The sequence below is a fragment of the Thamnophis sirtalis genome, unplaced genomic scaffold, assembly GCF_051295495.1.
Source record: "Thamnophis sirtalis isolate CommonGarterSnake01/CBP01778 unplaced genomic scaffold, rThaSir2_p1.2 scaffold_3, whole genome shotgun sequence".
Taxonomy (NCBI): Eukaryota; Metazoa; Chordata; class Lepidosauria; order Squamata; family Natricidae; genus Thamnophis; species Thamnophis sirtalis.
Window position 1 is genome coordinate 154,473,237 of NW_028261383.1, and position 23,046 is coordinate 154,496,282.

The 23,046-nt window shown below is 42.4% G+C and overlaps 1 protein-coding gene across 2 annotated transcripts in view; it reads left to right on the forward strand.

Moving 5' to 3' along the window:
* SMUG1 (single-strand-selective monofunctional uracil-DNA glycosylase 1) overlaps positions 1 to 22,689 on the forward strand; it is a 130,974-nt gene extending 108,285 nt beyond the window's left edge. For both annotated transcript variants that reach the window (XM_087710501.1, XM_087710502.1), the window contains 3 exons: positions 5,094 to 5,212; positions 6,010 to 6,275; positions 21,199 to 22,689. In XM_087710501.1, the coding sequence (XP_087566627.1) occupies positions 6,024 to 6,275; positions 21,199 to 21,726 (780 nt within the window). In that variant the 5' untranslated portion in view covers positions 5,094 to 5,212; positions 6,010 to 6,023 and the 3' untranslated portion in view covers positions 21,727 to 22,689. The remainder of the gene's footprint in view (positions 1 to 5,093; positions 5,213 to 6,009; positions 6,276 to 21,198) is intronic.
* Positions 22,690 to 23,046: the final 357 nt, after the last annotated feature.

A 23,046-nucleotide genomic window follows, 5' to 3' on the forward strand; every position in this document is an offset into this window, starting at 1 on the left:
TTAACTACACATTTCTTTTTCCTCTTGATTGTTGTTGAGTCTGGATTACACAGGCACAAAGCTTCAATCTGGCATAATGAGTTTGTCCTTTTGTTTCTGTGGCCAATTCAGCATGCCAGTTGTAACATAAAAATAAACAATGGTGTGGGGGGGTCACAATATCCAAAATATTGATTCTTCTGATACAAACATGTCTGTAATGGCAAGCCTGGAAAATGGGAAATCTCACGTCGGCTTCTAGAAGCCCTCTGTATTTGCACACTACAGCGCTCCTTCCTATCCAGTTTGGTAGGGATTCCACAGTCTAGTTTCTTGATGGAGAACCTATAGCACGCGTGCCGAAAGTGGCATAGCAGAGGCCTCTGCGGGCATGACAGCCGTTTCCCCAGCCCAGCTCCACTGCGCGCCTCCCGCCGGCCAGCTGGTCTTTGGGTCTCTGCCATGCATGCGCAAGATGTTAGGTGCATGCGGGGGATACAAGAGCGCATGTGTGGGGGAATGCGTGAATTGCATTTTAGGGCCTTGAGTGGGCCTCCCGCACCCCGTTTTGGCTTCCAGGTTGGTGCAGGAGGCCTTCCAGGGCCTACGTCCTATTTTGGCCATGGAAGGCTTCCTGCACCAACCTGGAAGCCACAACAGGGTATGTGGGCACCCCTTGAGTCCCCCTGTACCCCGTTTTGGGCCTGGAAAGCCTCCTGCACCAACCTGAAAGCCAAAAATGGAGGGGGAGGGGTGCATGTGCGGGGGGGGGGGCACGCAGGGTGTGTGTGTCATGCATGCATTTCATTATGGAAAAGTGGGCATGCACCCACTTTCGGCAGGCAATGACAAAAAGGTTAGCCATCACTGGTCTAGCTGTTTACTAGCAAATAGAAGAAAAATGTGAAAAAGTAAACAAATTTTCTTTTTGGTAACGTCACAAGGAAGGTTATTATTACTTCTTGCTAGAATCAGATCATTATCTCTGATTAGAATTAAAACTGAACATTAAGAGGAATAAGATTGTAAAAATAAATCTCCAATAGTTACAGTGGAGTATGAAATTTAATTTAAAAACCCGGAGTGATGCTAAAACTGCAAACAGAGTCTTAGGGGGAATCTGTCACAGAATGGAACAAAAAAGAAAACAGATCACAAAATTTAGGCGCCTATGCTGCATCAAACATATGACAACTAAACTTACATAGGGAAAATAAACATATAGTCTTTGAACGCTGGAACTGACAGCGGTAAGAGTAAACTTAGGGATGGGGGCTTGTTTGCTACTTCTCTAAACTACCTCTGTAGTTTATAATCTTCTTTTAGATCCTGCTGCATCTCAAGATCAAGAGGAAATAAGGAAGGAGAATCTTTTTGGTGGTAGCCCTGTGACGAGTTTTTCCTTTAAGGACAGAGTTTCTTTCTAAGGATGTGTGTTGGAAGAAATGTCCATCTGGATTCAGTTCCAAATGGAAACATGGAGGCTGCTTGGAAGGATGGTATTTGGTGAAGCAGAACCACTAAGCATGTGTGATTCTGGGTAGCTGACCACATGGAGGAGAGAGAGTTATACCCTCTCTTGGGCCTTGCCTTTGAGCTTCCTGTTCCTGTGCAAGAAATTTATCCTATTGGTTTTCAGACCTCAAGGGGGCTATGCTGGGGACATAGGTAACTGTAGGTAGTCTTTGTCCAAGGTTTGGTTGACTCGTGCTGGGTGATGCAATGAAGGGGCTTTGGGCAACTCCTATTATGGCTGATAATCCTATTTTTGTTCGATCTTGGGTAAGGGTATTTGCTTATGAATAGACCTTTATCTCTTAAGTGCTGAGGTGCTGTGGGCTATTGAGGCGGGTGGGGGCTGCTTCCTGCCTCAAAAAAACCACATTTCTCCATTTCTCATCCAGGGAAATATAATATTCTGCCTTTTTAATATTTCCTAGAATATTTCATTCTTCTAGGAGTGGGATGGATGCTAACTTTCTACAGATAGTTAATTTTAGATGAGCTGTGACCCACTTTTTGTGCCTTACTAAATATTTTGCACAATCAGATTTTCTCAACAGCCTTTGATCCTTGTTTTGTCAAGCTGACTGTGCTGTTCCAAGGGTTTTTTGTTGAAGTCCCTATCTCTTCCGAGAGGGGGCTAAACCCATTCATGAATTTAAGGCTTAGTACAATTGTATATCAGATGAGTTAGGTTTGTTAAATTGCCAGGATTCCTGGGTTTTCAATTTAATGCAGGAATTGGCTATGGCTAAGCTAGAAAAAAGAAGGTCTAGAGGTAACAGAATATTGGCCAAGTGTGATTGGACACATACAAGGGATTTGTCTCTGGTGCATAAGATCTCAGTGTACATTACAAGCAACAAGTGAATAATAGCAGTATTTCAGTATTTGAGGGGCTGTCACAAAGAAGAAGGAACAAATTTATTTTCCAAAGCACCAGAGGGCAGGACAAGAAACACTGGATGGAAACTAATCAAGGATAGACGCAACCTAGAATTAAGGAGAAACTGCCTAACAGTGAGAACAATTAACCAGTGGAACAGCTTGCCACCAGAAGCTGTGAGTGCTTTGTCACTGGAGGTTTTAAAGAAGAGACTGGTCAGCCACTTGTCTTAAATTGTATAGGGTCTCCTGCTTGAGCAGGGGGTTGGACTAGAAGACCTCCAAGGTCCCTTCCAGCTCTATTCTAATTGACTGATTGAGGTACTTTTCAGAGGTCCGAGCCCAGTCTCTTAACCTGCTAAATGAGATCTTTAAGCATCCACATTTGGGGTTATTTTGGAGGGTAAGACTGAGGCATGACGTCTCCAGGCCTCACTTAGAACACCTTCTGAGTAATCAGCCGCAGAAGTGCCTTTGCTGAATAAATATTCTCCCGTTGAAGTGCGGCTCTTGAATTTTATTTTATCTTTTTTCCAGGACAGCAAGTGAGCACATGTTGGGAGGTGGCTGTCTGTCTTTAATCATAGCACCAAGCCTTTATAGGTTATTTACAGTAATGTTTTGTATCTTGAGTGAATGCTTTACTAATTATGGTAATAAAAAAGGCAATAAAAGGCACGTTCCCGGTGGAGGAATATATTTGGAGGCCTTCCCTGGTTCACTTAGAAGCGGAGCCGTGATAGGAATTGCCCACCGGCTCACTCAGCGGTGGAAGAAATGAGCGAACTGCCATGGATCAAGGTGTGACGTGAGGAAGGGGGTGCTGTGATGGATTGGAAGGAAGGGGAGGGGGCAGAATTTGAACCCCTCCCTGAGTGGTGGTGATTGAGGGAGAATGGGTTGGTTAAGATACAGCTAAGCAAGGAGGGAGCGGTTGGGGGGAAGTATTTGGCCTGGTCCTTGTGCACAAAGGAGGATGTAATCTTAAGCACGAGCTTTGGTGTTTTGTTTTTCATTTTCATTTTAAAGATATAGGCAGTCTTCACCCTAAGACTACAATTGGGACCAGCGTTTCCATTGCTAAGTAATGGGATTGTTAAGTGAGCTGCACACTTTTTTTGCCACTGTAGGAAGTTAGCACCCACCCTTCTCCTAGGAAAATGAGATATTTTAGGGAATATTAAAAGGACAGAATATTTCCCCTAAAAGGGAGGCAAAAACTCAGGCTTTGTCAATAGGCCATTAAAGCCTGAGCCAGTCAATTCTACATAACAAAGATTATCTACCTCCTTCAGGCAGAGCCATAGTAGGAATTGCCCAAAGCCCTTTTATTACATCATCACTCAGCAAAAGTCAACCAAGCCTGGCACTCAAAACACAACCTACAAAGTTACCCCTGCATGGCCCCACCGGAGTCTGACAACCAATCAGAACACAAGCTCAATTTCAAAGCCCAACAGAGGGCATAATACCCAGGCATGCTCAGCATCTCTGCCCTTTTTCTTTCACCCAGGATCTTAAACCCTGTGATTCTGTCCACCATTAAACCATCTTTCCAAGCAGTCTCCATGCTTCCAGTGTCTTTCTTCCCACATGGAACTGAACCCAGATGGACATTTTTTGTAACACCACAGTTGTTAAGCCTGCAGTTATTAGTGAATCGCATGCTCATGAAGCAAATCCGGCTTCTCCCATTAAGCAAAGCTGGTTTGGGATTTCTGTGGGGATGCTGCGATGGTCATAAGCACGAGAAACAGTTCTAAGTTACATTTTTCAGTGCCGTTGTAACTCCGAGTGATTTCTAAATGAATGGTTGTAAGTCAAGGACTGCCTGTACAGGTAGTGTTCAACTTACAACAGTTCATTTAGTGATGGTTCAAAGTTACAACGGCACTGAAAAAAGTGACTTATGACCGTTTTTCACATTTACAACCATTGCGGCATCCCCATGGTCACATGATCAAAATTCAGACACTTGGCAATTGACTCATGATGGTTGCAGTGTCCCAGAGTCATGTGATCACCTTTTGCGCCCTTCTGACAGGCGAAGTCAAAGGTGAGCCAGATTGACTTAACAACTGTGTTACTAACTTAACTGATTCACTGGCCAGCTGTGGCAAGAAAAGTCACAAAATGGGGCAAAATTCACTTAACAAATGTCTCACTTAGCAACAGAAAATCTAGGTTCAGTTGTGGTTGTAAGTCAAGGATTAACTACCTTTAGTGACACTGGGTCTTACACAGCTTTGCAAACACATCTATTTGTAGGATAGCCAAGGCCCTCTAATGCTTGGAAAGTGTGCTGGGCATTGCCCAATCCCTGAGAGGGTTTAGTGATGTAAGCCCAATAAAGACAACCAATAATTTTTCCCTCAGGTAATTGCTGCCTGCATGGCAAACAGAAATTCAACAGGAGAAGGCTCTCCTGCTATGCAGAAACCTGCCTCCTGTTGAATTTTTGGATGTTATATGGATGTCAAACTTCTGGAATTTTTGTAGGAAAAAATAAAATTGACAATCTGCCTGGCTTTGGAATAAAAGCATTTTTATCACAGCAAAATAATCACTGCACATGTTTGGCAATTCCTGGGTTGCCTGCATTGTTTTTGTGAATTTAGATTTTCCAATTAGGGCAAAGGGAATCTGGAACGTTCCATCATAGATGAAAATGTCTGAACCAAAATAATTTCCATAATTACATTATGATTTCCCCCCTTTCATTTCAGCAAGCGGTGCTTCCTAAGGCTGTAAGAAAAGCTGCATTATCACTACAAGTTGTAGAAAGGCAATATTAGAATGGGGTATTAGAAATGCTTTCGGACATTTCAGCAAAAGAATCAGCCTGGTAAGAAAAAATAAATAAAAGTTCGCCATAAAAACTGTATCAGACGTCTGCCATGCTTTATTCATTTTCCTTAAGAATGTACAAATATTTTTCAGGCCAAGGTTTGCACCAGTCTCTGCTGCTGTGGTTAACAAGTTTGTTAACTATCTTAGGATCATTCTCCTTCTGAGGAAGTTTAATCAAGCTTACGGTCCAAATGCAATATTTGCATTCAAATTATGCTAAGAAAAACGAGTTGTTGTTTTGTGTGCACAGACTTGCTTTTTCCATAGTATAAAGAATGTTTACATGTTTATTTTGAGAGAAATTACAGCCAAAAGATGAATTAAGCTAGGACTCAGTTACTGTTGACATTTATACATAAACCAGTCCCTATTTAAGGTATGGATGTTGGAGAGCATCAAAAATAAACAGCAAAACTTAGAACGAGGTGTGGTTTAAGTTTAGCGAGAAAGTAGGTTTATTCATGAACAGGTCTTTTTCCTTTCTTCATACCTGGTTTACCTTAGCATACATATATTGTCTATCTGTCTGTCTGTCTGTCGATCGATCAATCGATCCATCTATGCAAGGTCACAAGAGGTAGAGAGACCTAACCAATAGAATCACCAAGAATCGGAGACAACTGAATGGATAACATTATCATCTATAATCCATCAGTCTGCCTATCTGTTTGCCTATCTGTCTATTTATCTATCACGCTTCTGAACCGCCCATCTCCCTCAAAGAGAGAGGGAAATTTATATACATACATGCATACATCTCGGGAACTGATGCTTCTTTTCCTTCTGTGCCAGGTGGAGCAGCTCCAATGAACTCCTGGGAGGTTCCCATGAACTTTCTGGAAGAAGGTGGACTGGCTGAACGGTTTCTTCACATTGAGCGAGAGCAGATAGTCCGCCTGAACTCTCTCAGCTTCCTTGATCCTGTCCAGTATGTTTATAATCCTTTGGATTATGCCTGGGAGCCTCACCAGGACTATGTACGTAAATATTGCCATTCCCGGAAAGAGGTCCTCTTCCTTGGGATGAATCCAGGGCCTTTTGGCATGGCTCAGACTGGGGTAAGCAAACAACCAAGGCTGAGGCTAGGAGGGTAAGAGTCACAAAAATAGAACTGAATCTGCAACAAAAGACAGATTAGGATTGGGCATGTATACCATATGCCTTCAGATCATACAGAATTCATTTACTGTACCCTAATATGTAAGCCACCTGCCTCTCCTTAAAAAAGCTCCTTAAGAAGAAAAGTCCATTGCCTTGTCCAATTGCTTGTATGGTAATATTTAAGTCTGTTCTCACCCCTTGCAACTTCAATCGATGGATTCAAATTTTACCTTCTGGGGCTACAGCAAATAAATTTGCTCCACTTTCTACAGGATATCAATCTAAATACTTTTGAAAATGGCAATGGAAACCTTTAAAAATTCCTTATTGAAAATACTAAAGGTAGCCAACTCTTTCAACTTTTCCTTAAGATCTTTTTACCTTTGTTTGTTTTCTCAATTTGTAATGTAAATGTAATGTACTCGTGTAAAGCACAGGTAGTTTGTCTGAATGAGCAGAAGAAAAGACCTGCAGGGAGGAAATATAGGTTAAAAAAAAACCTTGCTGGTACCCTTCTTTAGAGTGATCTTTTCTTCCTTGAAGTTGGGATGGATATCAGTTGTAGTCCAAATCTTGGGATCTACCATTCTGTTTGAGTACTAGTCAAGTAAACTCAGATGAGAAAGAGTTCCATGCACAGAGGTGCTTTTTCAAAGGCAACTGGATTTTGCTTTTCTTTGAAGACATTTTGCTTCTCATCCAAGAAGCTTCTTCAGCTCTGACTGGATGGTGGGGAATGGAAAGATTTATACTCCTTGCAGACTGCTGGTTAATTGCATTCTTTTTAAGAGTCGTTGAGGCCACCTGGAGGTTTATCTGTGTCCTCAGGGTCACCTGAGTAGTGCAAATGGGTGTGGAGCCTTCTTGGAACTGTTGAAAGGACAACATCATCTATCTCCAGCCTACAACACAGAACTTAGAACAGTTCCAAGAAGGTTCCACACCTATTTCCACTACTAAGGTGACCCTGAGGACCAGTGATGTGCGGTGAGGTTTATGGCTGGTGAGGCAGTCTTCTCCCCCGACATCCCACTGTCTAAAGTGCTTTCTTTCTTTTGCCCACCTGAGTTCTGACAGGCAGGCGAAAGAAAGCGGCAGCCTGCCACTGGCTTTCTTTTGCCCGCCTCTATGTTGGACATAGTGGCGGGCAAAAGAAAGCCAGCGGCGGGCTGCCGCTTTCTTTCTTTTGCCCAGAGGCGGGCAGCTCAAGCGGGCTGCCGCCTCTGGGCAAAAGGAAAGCGCCAGCGGACGAAAGAAAGCCAGTGGCGGGCTGGCACTTTCTTTCTTTTGCCCAGAGGCGGCAGCCCGCCTGAGCTGCCCGCCTCTGGGCAAAAAAAAAGAAAGCGGCAGCCCGCCAGCAGAGGCGGGCAAAAGACCCGCCTCTGCTGACGGTCTGCCGTGGACACAGAGAAAGAAAGCTGGCGGGATGCCCTCCCTGCCTCTCCCCCCTTCCCTCTCATCACTCTCAAACAAACTCTCTCTCAATTTGAGAGAGAGTTTGTTTGAGTGAAGAAACAAACACATGCACACACACACACAAATTACTTACAAATTACATTACTTTTGAATTCCTCCCCCTCCCTCTGACCCACATACCTTTTCCAGCTGTTTCACAAAGGATTTCAACTCTGCTCTTGTCTGCCATGATGAAAATGTAAAAGGAAAAAGGCAAGAGCTGCTGAGGTCAGGCTGGGCTAAATGCTGCCAGAGTCCCCAATGGATGACTCTGCTTAACTGTTTAAAAAAGCCTCTAAAAAAACGCCCTCTACAGGAGGAGGCAAGAGAACCACGTGCCTCATCTACATAAGGAATTTTTTGGCTTTTAACCCTTGCTTAACTCTGCTCGAGTGAACATAAAGTCAGACTAAATGAGGCACGTCGTTCTCCCGCCTCCTCCTGTAGAGGGCACTTTTTAGAGGCTTTTTTAAACAGTTAAGCACTGAGCAGAGTCATCCATGGTGATTCTGGCAGCAACTACCTCAGCCTTTTTCCTTTTACATTTTCCTTTTCTTTTCATGATGACAGTGGTGAGGCTCTGCCTCCCCTGCCTCCCCTGACTGCATGTCACTGCTGATGACACAGATAAACCTCCAGGTGACCTCAACGACACTCTAAAAGGATGCAAATGACCAGCTGTCTGCAAGGAGAATAAATCCTTCCATTCCCCACCATCCAGTCAGAGCTGAAGAAGCTTCTTGGGTGAGAAGCGAAACATCTTCAAAGAAAAACAATAAAGTCCAGTTACCTCTTGAAAAAGCACCTTTGGGACAACTATGACCTGAACGACTGAGAATCTCCATAGATAATATGCTAGTAGCTTTTGTAGTCCTTTTTGCACGGCGATACTAGCAGGAGCAAGTGGATGAAAGTGAATGGTGTGAGAGGGTCAAGTAGGGCTCTACTTTTTCTTCACGGTAGTCTCAGCTCTACTCTAATTCTCAGAGAAAATACTCCAAGTAGGTGTATATGTAGTAACACATTTTCCCCCCTCAGATCTCATATATAAGCTATTTTGCTATTTTTTTTTCTGCAAAAGGTCTGTACCTCTCTGTATTTTTGGCTTGGTGGATTTTTCTTGTCTCCCCAATTTTCTATGTGTGACATTTATCTTGTGTGCAGTATCTGCATTCAGTGTCTCCTCCCACTGTAGCCAGGTTAACACCTAGACAGATAATTTAGTTTCTGCTTTGATGCTATGCCAGAAAGGAAATGGGTAGGGAATTGATAATGTGGTGAAGTGCTTGCTGAGATTCTGTGATTTAAACATGAGAGGGTGTATGTGTAAATTGACTGATGATTCTCTGAATGACAGGGCGCAGAAACGATTGTCTGCAGCAATAGGAAGGGAAGAATGAAGAGCTTTGTGCTCTTTTTCATGGCTTAAAGGAGGCACACACCACCCTTGCTCTGAGCTACAGGCTTTGATAGGGATCGTGTAGACAGGCAGCGATTCAGTGTGGGGCATCACTCTTTCTCTAGGGCAGGGGGGGTCAAACTCAATTTCATTGAGGGCCGCATCAGGGCCGTGGTTGACCTAGGTGGAGTGGGTGTGGCCAACTGGGTGGGTGTGGCCAACTGGGTGGGGATGGCCAGCTTCACACCACTCTGGCATGTTTCCTCTTCCCACTGGGTAGACCGGGCAGATGCCGTGCTGTCCCAATTTTTCCTCTTCTCATTCGATAGACCGGGTCAAAGCAACGCGGGCCGGCCGGCTTCTTACAGCTTAGTGCCAAAGAAATAGCTTCTGATCTTCTTTACAAAGCAGTTATAAGTACAATTGTAAATGTACCCCTTATTCTATGGTTATAATGTAACTCTCTTCTTTTTTATAATCAACCCTATCTAGTCATTAAAACCATAAGATCCTAAGATATTTTTTTTTCTGTTTTATCCAAAAAGTCCATCAGAAGTTTTCAGTCAGCAATAAATATAGATACTGTCTTTTCTCTTGAATGAAGTCAATTTAGCCATCTCAACAAGTTTTGTCATTTTCACCAACCATTTCTCCATTTAGCTAATGCTAGATCATTCCATCTTTGTGCATGTAATAATTGCACTGCAGTCATCATACGCAAAAATAAATTTCCATTATTTTTTTTCTATCTATCCCAAATGAAAAACCTCTGGTTTCAATTTTATATTAATGTTTAAAATGCTCTGAATCAAAGTGTGTATTTGAATCTAAGTTTTTCCAATTATTTTTATACCTCCACCAAATATGATATAATGTCCCTGCTTGATGTTCATATTTCCAATAGAAACTTGAAGTGCCTTTATTCATTCTAGACAAATTCTCTTGTGACATAATACTAGTGGTATATCATTTTATAAAAAAAACTCTTTAAGATTATAGAAGTGCACACTTCAGTCCTTTCAACCATATGTTTTCCTATCGTTCCATCTATTTACTAAATGTAAATGTTGGTTAAAACGTTTTAGTCCATTTTTTTCTACTTGCTCTTCTATTTCAAATTTCAGTGAAATACATTTAACAATTACATGTTCCTCATTTGTACATAAGCCTATTTCAAATTCAGTGTTACAACATTCAAAATTATAAACTTTTTTGTCCACTTTAAAGTTTTCTAATAACTGTAGATAAGAAAACCATTAGCAACTATATCCTTCTGCCACCAATTCTTCTCCTGATTTTATTTTATACCCCCCTTGACAAAATTCGAGTAACTCACAGTAAGTTAGCCATTTATGTTGGCCTATTATTTTTCATCTATAAAATGTGTCTTGTGCTGAGAGCCACAAAAAATGTTTTACCTGAAGTTTGTATCTATCCCATATTCTCCATATAGCATATATCTAACATAAGGATTTTTAACATCCACATTAACCTTGACTTTGTCGTACGACAAGTATCCATGCCACTCGAATCTCAGGTCATGTCCTTCTATTTCTCAGTAGCACCCACTCTTTCATCCAAACCAAACAGCAAGCTGCAAGATACAGTTTCAAGTCAAGTGGACCCAATCTTCCTTTTTCCTTTACATCTTCTAACACCTTATATTTAACTTGTGGGTTTTTCTGCCCTGCCACACATGTTTAGATAGATCCTTCTGCCACTGTTTAAATGGTACATCGGTTTTCAAAACAGTTATTTTCTGAAACAAGAATGCCATTCTAGGCAAGACGTTCATTTTTATCAGAGAAATTCTCCTCAGCAATAACAATTTTAGTTTTTGAGGATCTTAATGTTAAATGATCTTAACATTTATTTTTCATTACATAACATAGTTGTTTTGAAACAACACAGTTCAATTTGTTACAGCGGTACCCAGATATTTTAATACAATACTATACCAGAGTTGGAAAGGACCTTGGGGGTCTTCTAGTCCAACCCCCTGCCTAGGCAGGAAACCCTATACCGTTCCAGACAAATGGCTATCCAACATCTTCTTTGTGGCAAACCCTGAGATATTGAAACACTGCTATTATGTCTCCCCTAGTCCTTCTTTTCATTAAACTAGACATACCCAGTTCCTGCAACTATTCTTCATATGTTCTAGTCTCCAGTCCCCTAATCATCTTTGTTGCTCTTCTCTGCACTCTTTCTAGAGTCTCCACATCTTTTCTACATCATGGCGACCAAAGCTGAATGCAGTATTCCAAGTGTGGCCTTACCAAGGCATTGTAAAGTGGTATTAACACTTCACGTGATCTTGATTCTATCCCTCTGTTTATGTAGCCTAGAACTGTGTTGGCTTTTTTGGCAGCTGCTGCACACTGCTGGCTCATATTTAAATGGTTGTCCACTAGGATTCCCAGATCCCTCTCATAGTTACTACTATTGTATTGAGCAAGGTACCACCTATACTGTACCTGTACATTTTGAGTTTTTTGCCTAAATGTCGAACCTTACTTTTTTTACCATTGAATTTCATTTTATTAGATAGTGCCCAATGTTCAAGTTTGTCAAGATCCTTCTGTATCTTAAGCCTATCTTCTGGAAAGTTGGCTATTCCTGCCAGCTTGGTGTCATCTGCAAATTTGATGAGTTCCCCATTTATTCCCTCATCCAGATCATTGATGAAGATGTTGAAGAGTACTGGGCCTAAAACAGAGCCTTGGGGTACTCCACTGCATACGTCCCTCCATGTAGATGCAGTTCCATTGAGGATTACACGTTGAGTGCGGTTGGACAGCCAGTTACGAATCCATCTGGTGGTGATGCTGTCCAACCCACATTCTTCTACTTTATCTAGTAGTAGGTTATGGTCTACCTTATCAAATGCCTTACTGAAGTCCAAGTAAACTATATCGACGGCATTCCTCTGGTCCACTAATTTTGTCACTTTTTACTTTGTTCTCAATCATAAAATCTGTTTTATTCATCAGTTCTGTTTGATTTTCCATTTTCTTATTTTTGTTAAACATGTTTGTCTTGTAATCTTGAAACCTGTTATTGCATCCAATTATTTGAATTTGAATTTAATTCCCTTTAAAGGGTCTTCCAAAAACACATACCAAATCAGCTGCAAAAGTCAACTTATAGGTTTCTTTTTTAATCTTTACTTCCACATTCCTCTCATCTTATTTTATAACTCTGTTCAGTATTTCAAGAACCAAAATAAAGGAGAGAGGAGACATGACCCTGTCATATTTCTTTTTTATGATTTGTGTTTTCTGTATAGTGTAAATTGATTTTACCCATTTTATAAAATTATCTCCAAAATTCATCCCTTGCAAATTTTGAATAAGAAAGCCCAATCCAGATTGTCAAAGGCTTTCTCTGCATCTAAGAAGACCAACAGCTTGTTTTTTTTATTATGCTACTCCAAATATTCCCAAATGTCCAACATATTTCTAAGATTGTCCTTTAACTGTCTTTTTAGGTAAGGAGCCACATTGATCTTCAGGCATAAATTCTTGCAAAATTATTTTCCGTCTATCAATTACAACCGCAACTTGCAGTCATTATTCAATAACAATAGTCTATCATTTCTTGTTAAAATCAGATCTTAGCCCTCTTTAAGTATTAGTGCTATACTGGCGTCTTTCCAACTCTCTGGCATTTTTGTCCCTGTAAGATTGTGTCATTATCTTTTATAAAGGTTGCTAAAGTTCATCCTCAAAACATTTATAATAAGAGCCTGATAAAGAATCTGGTCTTGTCACCTAACTTGGTTTAATCTTTCTTATAGCTTCAGAAGCTTCCCTTATACTGTAATTATAGATCCATTCACGATCTCTCTGTATTCTTCTGTAACCCTCAGTAAATTTTGTTTCTTTAGATATTCATCTATTTTTTCCAGAGAGATATTATTTCTTTTATAGAAGTTGAAATAATATTGATGAAATATTTTGTACAGCATTTACCTAGTAGTGGGATTCAAATTTTTTTACTACCGGTTCTGTGGGTGCGACTTGGTGGGTGTGGGTTGGTGGGCGTGGCGGGGGAAGGATACTGCAAATTCCCCATTTCCTCCTGATCAGCTGGGACTCAGGAGGCAGAGAATAGATGGGGGCAGGGCCAGTCAGGGGTGGTATTTATCAGTTCTCTTAACTACTCAAAATTTCTGCTACTGGTTCTCCAGAACTGGTCAGAACCTGCTGAATACCACCTCTTTACCATATATTAATGCAATATCCATTAATAGGGTATCTCTATCTTGTAATTTCAATATTTCCTTTCCTTTCTTTGCTTTCCCTGTTTCGTTTGCAAACTCATTTTTTTTTCCTTTACACAATTCCTTTTTAATTTCCATTTCTCTTACAGTACTTTTATCCTTTCTTGCCTGTTAACTTCTTTGTATCTTTTTTCTTTCTTTTCTATTTTCTTTTATTTCTTTCCTTTTCTTGCACTTTTAGCTTTCTCTTCAATTTCTTTCTTCTTCTTCTTCCTTTATATTCATTTTGTCTTCATTTAAATTTATATATATATATAAAGACCTTGGCTTTGCTATTTTTTTCCATAACACCCTCATTTTTAAAAGGAGACATATATATATATCTTTGCTAGAAGTGGTAAAGATCTTTTCCAGCCAAACATTTTCTCAAATGCAAATTCCCCAGATCAAGTAACATCTGAATTTCAAATCAGATCAAATCCTTTATTACAGGTCAACGATCCAGGCTAAATAAAACTTAGTAAATAAAATGTACAAATTAGAGCTACAAGGCCGAACAAAAACAGGCTACACAGTAAAGGATTTTACATTTGTGCTATTTTGCTGCCAGAAATATATGAGTTTTACCAGCTAAGAAAATGAATTGTGCAATAGCAAGAGTTACTTTAGGGTCCTTGCTTGCTAGTAAGATTGCACCTGAAATTCTTCCTCCTGTTCCAGAAATGGAATTATAAGAGGTGTTAGGATCTCTTTGTGTATTTCTCAATTGAAATTACAATATAATAGAGTTCACCTTTCAAATCAAGCCATTATTACAATGGCAAAGCCTTCCCACACATGGAATTTTTAATATCTGATTTGGTGATTATAATTTCCCAGAGGTGCTGTGAACTTGTGTTAGCTCTTCTGTTATCAGAACTTTTGACTGTGGTATTTAACTTATCATATATTCCTTAAGGGCTCATAGTTCAACACCCCAAAACCCTGCATGTGTGCATTCAGTTTGAAGACAAGTACACACTCAGTGTATGCAGATAAGGGTGTTTTGTATCACTGGGGACTGACCAATCCATCAATTTAGATTTCTTTCAGCTACAGATTTATTTTCCAAACTTTCATTTGTCTTGTGCTAATTCTATTATCAGTTTGTAACCTTGTCTTTTAAGAAGTCCTCTCTAAATTCCTTATGTGGTTTTAGGATTATTTATTGATGCGTATATTTTCAGACGAATTGTGCAATGTTTTTTCCCCATAGAATAATATTGAAAAAATATTTTGCAATAATACCTTATTTTTATGCACTGCATTGTTTTTGCATGGTTTACCTTTTTATTGGTAGGGAAATAAAATTCAGAGAAGAGTTGATATTTCCAGATAACATTTCGAAGTTTGCTTAGTTAAAAAAAGTACTTTAGATGAGTTTACAATAAGATGTGAACTAAATAAATTTGTTTCCCATATATAGAACTCATTAGTTCTGGGATTCCCACCTTGACACTCCTTCACGTCAGCGTATCTAACAGAATTCTTGCCCCCTCCCAATATTTAAAAGGTTTCTCCCCCCACCTTCCTTTAAAAGTGTCCTTTTGGAGGCTGTCTTAAAAAATCCCTTTAGTTTTCTTGTCAAAGTTTTTCAGAAGTGGTTTGCCTTTGCTCTTTCCTAGGACTCAAAAAAGGTGAGCAGCCCCAGGTTACTCAGCTGGCTTTGTACCTAAGACAGGACTAGAATTCACCCTCTCCCAGTTTCTAACCTCATAACCACTACACCAGACTGGCCACCTAGATTAAAGTCTACCTTCATTTTAATTTAAAAAAGTAAAAGAACTTGTTGTTGGATAGCCATTTTTCTGAAACAGTATAGGTTTCCTGCCTAGGCATGGGGTTGGACTAGAATATCTCCAAGGTCCCTTCCAACCCTGCTATTGTATTGTATTGTAATTTAGCATTCTGTAAGAGAAAACACAGTCCAGAATGATTTCTAAGAATGCCCATGGTTTTCACATAGACTCACGGCTGGCTGGATTGTTTTAAATGTGCATCGTCTTTGCACAAAGACTGGGAGTAAGTGAGGAGTTCATAGAAAAAGTCAGTGAAGAAGGTAAGTTGGAGAAAGAGTAGCAGTGAGCTACTCCACCCATTTGCCATTTGGCAAATCAGATGCCATAGCAGTTATTTTACGAATGAAAAAGTCCTCATAGGAGTATTTTTCAGAATATAAGACGTATCCTTCCCCTCACAAAAGAGGGTGAAAATTTGGGTGCGTCTTATACACTGAATGTAGCCCCACCCACCCACTGGCCCCAACCCTTTGGCCTCTGCCTCCCAGCAAAATGCCTCTTTGCGGCAAACAGAGAAAATGGGGCTTGCGGAGGTTGCAATAGGCTATAGCAGCGATGGCAAACCTTTTTTGGCTCACGTGCCATAAGGGCCGGAGTGCACGGGGGGAGTGCACTGGTGTGCCACACCCATAATGCAATGTGCGACCCCCCAGTGCGCATGCGTGCATGAGAGGCGCTGCCCTCCATTTTTTGCATGCTTTTTTTGCCCTCCCCAGGCTCCAGATGCTTTATAGGAGCATCCAGATGCTTTATAGGAGCCTGGGGAGGTCTTAAACCGGACCTTAAACCGGAAGTGACTTCCGCTTTGCTCATAGGGTCCTTTTTAGTCCTCTGGAGGCTTCAGGGAAGCCTCTAGAAGGTCCCTGAAGCCTCCGGAGGGCTTAAACCAACCCTACTAGAAAACCGGAAGTCAGTTCCCGAACTTCCGGTTTGCCCATAGGGCCGTTTTTTTGCACTCTGGAGCCTTCAGGGAAGCTGAAGGCCTCGGGTGAGGCTCTTTTCACCCTATCCAGGGTTCTATAAAGCCTCTGACACCTGGGGAGAGCAAAAAATACCTTTAAAAAAGGCTGAACTCAGCTGGCCAGTGCAGGCATGCAACACCTTGCGTGCCCTGACAAATGGCTCCCTGTGCCACCTATGGCACGCGTGCCATACGTTCGCCATCCCGGGGCTATAGCAATCCCTGCAGCCTAAAACAGCTGATAATTGGGAGGCTGGTGCTTAAACTGAAAGTGAAAGTTGCTGTTTACTCCATTAGGCAAATTCTGGGAGGTAGAGGCAGTTTTTTTTTTTGTGCTAATCAGGCTGTTTGCTGTTTGCTGAAAGGAAGTAAGTCAATAACTAAAAATGCCTATAGAATGTTCAAATTATTAGACTTATTTTTTAAAGGCTGCTTTATTATTGTTCTAGACCGTTTAACAAAATGAAGAAGCTTTTTAAAATAAATGCTTGATCCAGTGCTATTCAGTGACGTGCAGGCAGGGGAGGCAGGGGAGGCAGGGCCTCACCACTGTCATCATAAAAAGAAAAAAAAAATTAAAAGGAAAAAGGCTGAGGTAGTTGCTGCCAGAGTCACAGTGGATGACTCTGCTTAGTGCTTAATTGTTTAAAAAAGCCTCTAAAAAAGTGCCCTCTACAAGAGGAGGCGGGAGAACTATGTGCCTCATTTAGTCTATCTTTACTCGAGCAGAGTTAAGCAAGGGTTAAAAGCCGAAAAATTCCTTATGTAGATGAGCCATTTGGTTCTCTCGCCTCCTCCTGTAAAGGGCGTCTTTTTAGAGGCTTTTTTAAACAGTTAAGCAGAGTCATCCATTGGAGATTCTGACAGCAGCTAGCCCAGCCTGACCTCAGCAGCTCTTGCCTTTTTCCTTTTACATTTTTACATTTTCATGATGGCAGGCAAGAGCAAAGTTGAAATCCTCTGTGAAACAGCTGGAAAAGGTATGTGGGTCAGAGGGAGGGGGAGGAATTCAAAATAATGTAATTTGTAGGTAATTGTATTATTTTAAGTAATTTGTGTATGTGTGTGTGTGTTTTACCCGCCTCTGCTGGCGCGCGGGCTGGCACTTTTTTTTTATGTTGGACATAGCGGCAGGGCTTTTGGACATAGCGGCAGGGCAGCTTTTGCCTCTAGCGCCGGGGCGGCAGGGCGGCTTTGGTTCCATCCAGCATTGATTCTTTGAAACTTTCCATAGGTCCTCTCTGCTTTTAAACAGTTGGTGTAAGGAATTTTTCCTCTATGATGGACACAGCGCCGGGGCATCCAAAAGCTTCTATGGTGGACATAGAGCTGGGGCTTTTGGACGTCCAAAAGCCCCGGTGCTGTGTCCGTCATTAGAGGCGGGATGCATCCCGCCTCTATGGCGGACATAGCGCTAGAGCTGCCAAAAGCCTCTTTCTTGGAAGCGGTTGCCCGCTGTCAAGAAAGAGGCTTTTGGCTGCTCCGGCGCTATGTCCACCATAGAGGCGGGACGCATCCCGCCTCTAATTGCGGTCATAGCGCCGGGGCTTTTGGACGTCCAAAAGCCCTGCTGCTGTGTCCGCCATAGAGGCATCCCGCATCTATGGCAGACACAGCGGCGGGGCATCTGAAAGAAGTGGAGGGCGAGGGAGGCTCCCACCAGGCGCTTCTGAGCCAGGAGCGCTGCTGCACGGCTGCTGGGCTTGCTCCTTCTGCATCGGCAGCGGCATCTGCGCTCCGCTCGGGCCAGGCCACCGCTATGTTGAAGGTGCAGCTGAGCCCCTGCGGGGAAGCGGGCGAGGGGGTGCCGCTGGGCTTCGCCTGCCGCCTGCAGGACACCAGCAGCTTTGGGCCAGGGGGCGCCAGCAAGCGCGCCCCCAAACTGGCCCAGATCGGACGCAAGTGCGGTAAGAGAGGCGAGGAAGGAGGGAGGGGGGAGGAGATGACCCCCCCACAACGGCCCCTCTGCAACTTTGCCAGCAGGGCGGGGGGCTTGCGACTGTCCCCCTCCTCTCCTCCTGTGGGACGCCTCTATGTCAGACAAAACAGCAGGGCGTCCGAATGCCCTGCTGCTGTGTCCGACATAGGGTGGCTTTTGCCCGCTTGCCTCACCAGCCATAAACCTCACCGCACATCACTGGTGCTATTGTATCTTCTTTTAAATAGCAAAGAATAATTATATTTCCAGAAAGCATATCAATTTTAACAGCATCTGTCCAAGTGTCGTCTGAAATGTAACATACAAACAGTGTATATTGTCTATACTGTTTGCTGTTTGTTGCAAGGAGGCAAATTGCTGGAAGGCAGAAGCAGATTCTCCCCTTGTTTTCCTCCCCAAACGTTAGGTGCGTCTTATTCTTCGGAGTGTCTTATACTCAGAAAAATACAGTAAAATCTGAAATGAGTTCCACTGGCCCCCAAAGGTTTGGACCCTTTGGGGTTGAACTGCAGGTCCAACACTGCAGGCTGATTGGCTGCTGTTTCCAGGGGCTCAGACACAGAAGATTCCCAGCCTTGCTTGTAACTGCCAATGATAAAACCTTAAGGCCTTCCTTAGAATTCCCACATTGTTTAGGGGAAGTCATGACAGATAAATTGGTATGAGTCCAATATAAATGCTGGAGCATAGATATTCTTTGGCTAGCATCCTAGTACATGTCATCTTTAATTATATGTGAGAAAGGTTATGGAGACGAGGAGTCTTGTGTTACAGGAACCTTTGGAGGCTCTGTGCGTTGTAGGCATAGAAACATGCAATGTCTCCTCTCCATAGGCGCCTATTTCGGTTTTAATGATCATTTAGAAAAGTATACGGCTCACTTTCAACAACAGCACGTTCTCCATGCAGTCTGCAAAACCTAAAATATAAGAACAGAAATAGTTCTTGCTGCGAAACAGCCCATCCCACCTCACAGCAGCAGAGGAAATTTAAGCCAAAAGGGAACAAGATTGTAAAGGCCTAGGAGAATGCTGAAAGGTTAATGGTAGACATTAAATGGGGCTTCCTGGAAGAGGACTTTGAAAGGTGGGGCACTCCACTGAAAAATGGCTGCTCTTCCAGTCCCCACCAGGCTCCCTGTGGATGATGGGGGCCCTGAGAGAAGAGCTTCAGTGAAACCATTATCCCTGGATCAAAGTCGGAGGGAGCAGAAACATTAATGTACAACCACATCAATAACACATTAAGCCTATTGTCTCCATGCTAATTGAGACCTAGGAGCTTCTCCTGAGACATAATAATAGTTGGGGCTCAAAGAAGTAGAACCATTTGCTAATGCTTCAGAGAGGCATGGAGAGGGCATTCTCCCAACTTTGCCTAGGATTCCTGTCTTTCTATTATTTATTATTTCATTATAAACTTTTTTTTTTAAAAAAAGAATGTTGCGTAGTTTGTTGCATCAAAGCGCAAAAAAACGCAAGTGAAAAAAAGCACCACTCTGCTATAGAACTGAGATCCTTGGTGGGTATATTTGTCCTTTTGCAACATAGGACATGCCCTCCTCAAGTTGGATGCGTAGAGTTTCCCAAAAAGGCTTCCTGGTTTGGTTTGGTTTAGCAAGCACCACTCTAGAGCCTTAATTAGCTCTGTGGAATCTGAGTTGCTCGGCCAAACAGAGCCGCTCGTCAGAGCTCAGCAATTTTATCAGTTCCAACAAACCTCTACAGCTGCTGTTTTTCAAACTGCTCAAGAAAGAGATAGGGGAGTCCACTAGACATGGTCCACTTTTCTATTGCTCCTGGGCCGTGCTTGCAGACCCAAACTGAGAAATGTAAATGCAAGACAATATACTGATGTTCACAGGATGCAGAGGTCTTTTGATTTAGATAGGAAGGTGCTGACTAAAGTTGTTGTTAGTCGCAAAGTTGTGTCCGACCCATCGTAATCCCATGAACAACGTTCCTCCAGGCCTTCCTGTCCTCTACCATCCCCTGGAATCCATTTAAGCTCACGCTTACTGCTTCGGTGACTCCATCCAGCCACCTCATTCTCTGTCGTCCCCTTCTTTCGCCCTCAGTCTTTCCCAGGATTAGACTCATCTCCAGTGAGTCCTTCCTTCTCTTTAGGTGGCCAAAGTACTTGAGTTTCATCTTTAGGATCTGGCTTTCTGAAGCCTTACCCAAACTGGTGAACTACAAGTGTGTTAGGACAGCAGCTGTTGGAATACCCACACATACAATGTCTTCGAGATGTTTAAATAGAAAACAGCACCCAAAAGGGTAAAGAAATGAAAAATCGAACATTGTGTGCAATGTTGAGAAATGATAGTCACACCTGTTTAGCATGTTACCTGAGCTATTGTATTTATTAAGCTGTTTTTGAAGCGTGGGATAGGTAAAATGTATTCATCAGTAATCCTCTGTCTTGGAGCTTCAGGCTCCTAGTCCTCTTTCCCCTTCTTTCTTTCTTTCTTTCTTTCTTTCTTTCTTTCTTTCTTTCTTTCTTTCTTTCTTTCATTCTTTCTTTCTTTCTTTCTTTCTTTCTTCCTCCCTCGCTCCTTCTCTTTTCTTTCTTTCTTTCTTTCTTTCTTTCTTTCTTTCTTTCTTTCTTTCTTTCTTTCTTTCTTTCTTTCTTTCTCTCTTTCTCTCATTCACATTTTCCTATTTTAATGGGTTCAAAGCAGCCCATAAGGAATTCCAGGCCATCTCTCATCTTTACTGGCCTGCATTGAGACTTGTTTAATTTCAGCATAGTTGTGGCACCACATTCTTTCTTGGCATGCGAGTTGCCCAAACTATTCCCTGAAGTCATACTGAGGAGCTAAATAAGGGACAATAGAACGGTGTCCTGATGGAGGAATCTCTCCCTACTGGAGGGTTTAATATTTTGAGAGGAAAATGTGTTTGTAATGTGTTCCCCCCCCTTTCCATTTTTAGGAGGATGATTTTTTTTCCAACTTTGGGGTTAAGTGTCCACTGCCAATGCCTCGAAGCAAATGCAGACCTCCACTTCATGCCCACACTAAGAAACCTTTCTCATAACAGCACCTATTTCTCCTTCCAGGTGCCCTTTGGAGCAGTGCAGCTTGTTCGAGACTGGCTGCAGATAACCGGACAGGTGTTTCGGCCAGCCTGCGAACACCCAAAGAGGCCCATCCGTGGCTTGGAGTGCCCCCATACGGAGGTGAGCGGAGCCCGTTTCTGGGGCTTCTTCCGCTCGGTGTGCACCGAGCCTGAAAAGTTCTTCCAACGTTGCTTTGTACACAACCATTGCCCGCTGCTCTTTGTCAGTCAAAGCGGGCGCAATCTGACACCGGCTGACCTGCCAGCTGCTCAGCGTGAACAGCTTCTTCAGATCTGTGATGATGCCCTGTGTGAAGCTGTGAAATTATTGGGTGTCACGACAGTCATTGGGGTCGGACGCTTTGCTGAACAGCGTGCCCACAAGGCTCTGTCAGCCGCTGGTATCCCAGTACGGGTAGAGGGGGTAATGCACCCGTCCCCTCGCAATCCCAAAGCTAACAAAGGCTGGGATGCCATCATCCGAGCAAAACTGGAAGAACTAGGCTTGATGGCTCTCATCGCGGACTAACCTGAGCATTCCATGTTGAAGAAAGCAAAGAGCTTTTGCTTTGGTTCTCATGACTTCTGGATAACGTCGGAAGCATTAATTCTTCTACTGGACTGATTAGAAGAATCGTCTAGCCTTAGGTCTACATACACTTTTACTTTCACTACTCTTATTTACCTTCCTGAGGTTAATCCATCATTTAGAGATTGGCCAGATTTTTTTTTATAAAGGACAAGGCCAGAATATATTGTCCTTGGTGCTAACACTTATTTAGGTGGCTTTAGTCAGTTGGCTACCAGTGTCTTGGTATGCTTCACAGTCGGTATTCATGTTGCAGTTTTGTGCAACAATATTCCTGTTGAGATTTTGCTTTTATCTTTGTCCTTTGGGGGTGATGTGACTCCTTAACACTACTTATGTTGATGGGCTACCAGTTGAGTTAGCCCAGTATTGTCTACTCCCATCTATAGCCCTTTAAAGCCTAGATAGGCTTAGTTTTTTATGTGTAGAGCGGGTGCTCTGACCCAGAGCCAAATTGTGAATCAAGAGGGAGATGTGGGAACTGCCTCCTCGTAATTACTCTTAATGCTGCTGTAATTCACATTTGCATATCAGAAGCTAAGTTCTAGAACACTAGAAAAGTTATAAGTAGAAGTAGGAAGAATGAGGTTTGTGGTTCTGTATGTTCCCGCATTACTGTACTCTTTGAGACGAGCAGTTCACATCTTGTTGCTTTCTACTTTTTGATCAATAGATTTTTGGGAAAGGAACAAAGAAGGGGAAAGGGTAGGGGAAGATGCTCCCCTCCTTCTCTTCAGTTCTTAGTTTTGTTTTGTTCTTAATTAAAAATAGCAGTTAGCTACTCTTGGCCAACTGCTGAGTAAGAAGCAGCAGCAGCATTTCTAAAAATACTAGTTCAGGAATTTGAAGGAAAAATGCAGATGTATTCCACATAGACCAGATTACCCTGCAGTCTTCCCAACTGCCTGCTATATCCTGGGAGGGGGGGGGGACAAATTTGTAGAAACACTCCTTTATTGGTGCTGTAACTAAGTAAGCTTGGATTAAACACTGTCTGAATGTGGGGTTTTTGGTGCTGTCCGAATTTGGTTGTTTTCTTGCAGATGTTTCATTGCCTAATTACCCTACTAGGTAACATGATTGGCGCACTGACGATGTTACCTAGTTGGGTAATTGTGTAATGAAATATTTGCAAAAAAAACATCCAAGCTCAGAAAGTACCAAGGATGCTACAGTTCAACCTTGAGCTACAAATATTATCTTCTATTGATAGTGCCTCAATGTGGCTACTGTGCTTTTGGGGTGTAGCCTCACCACTGA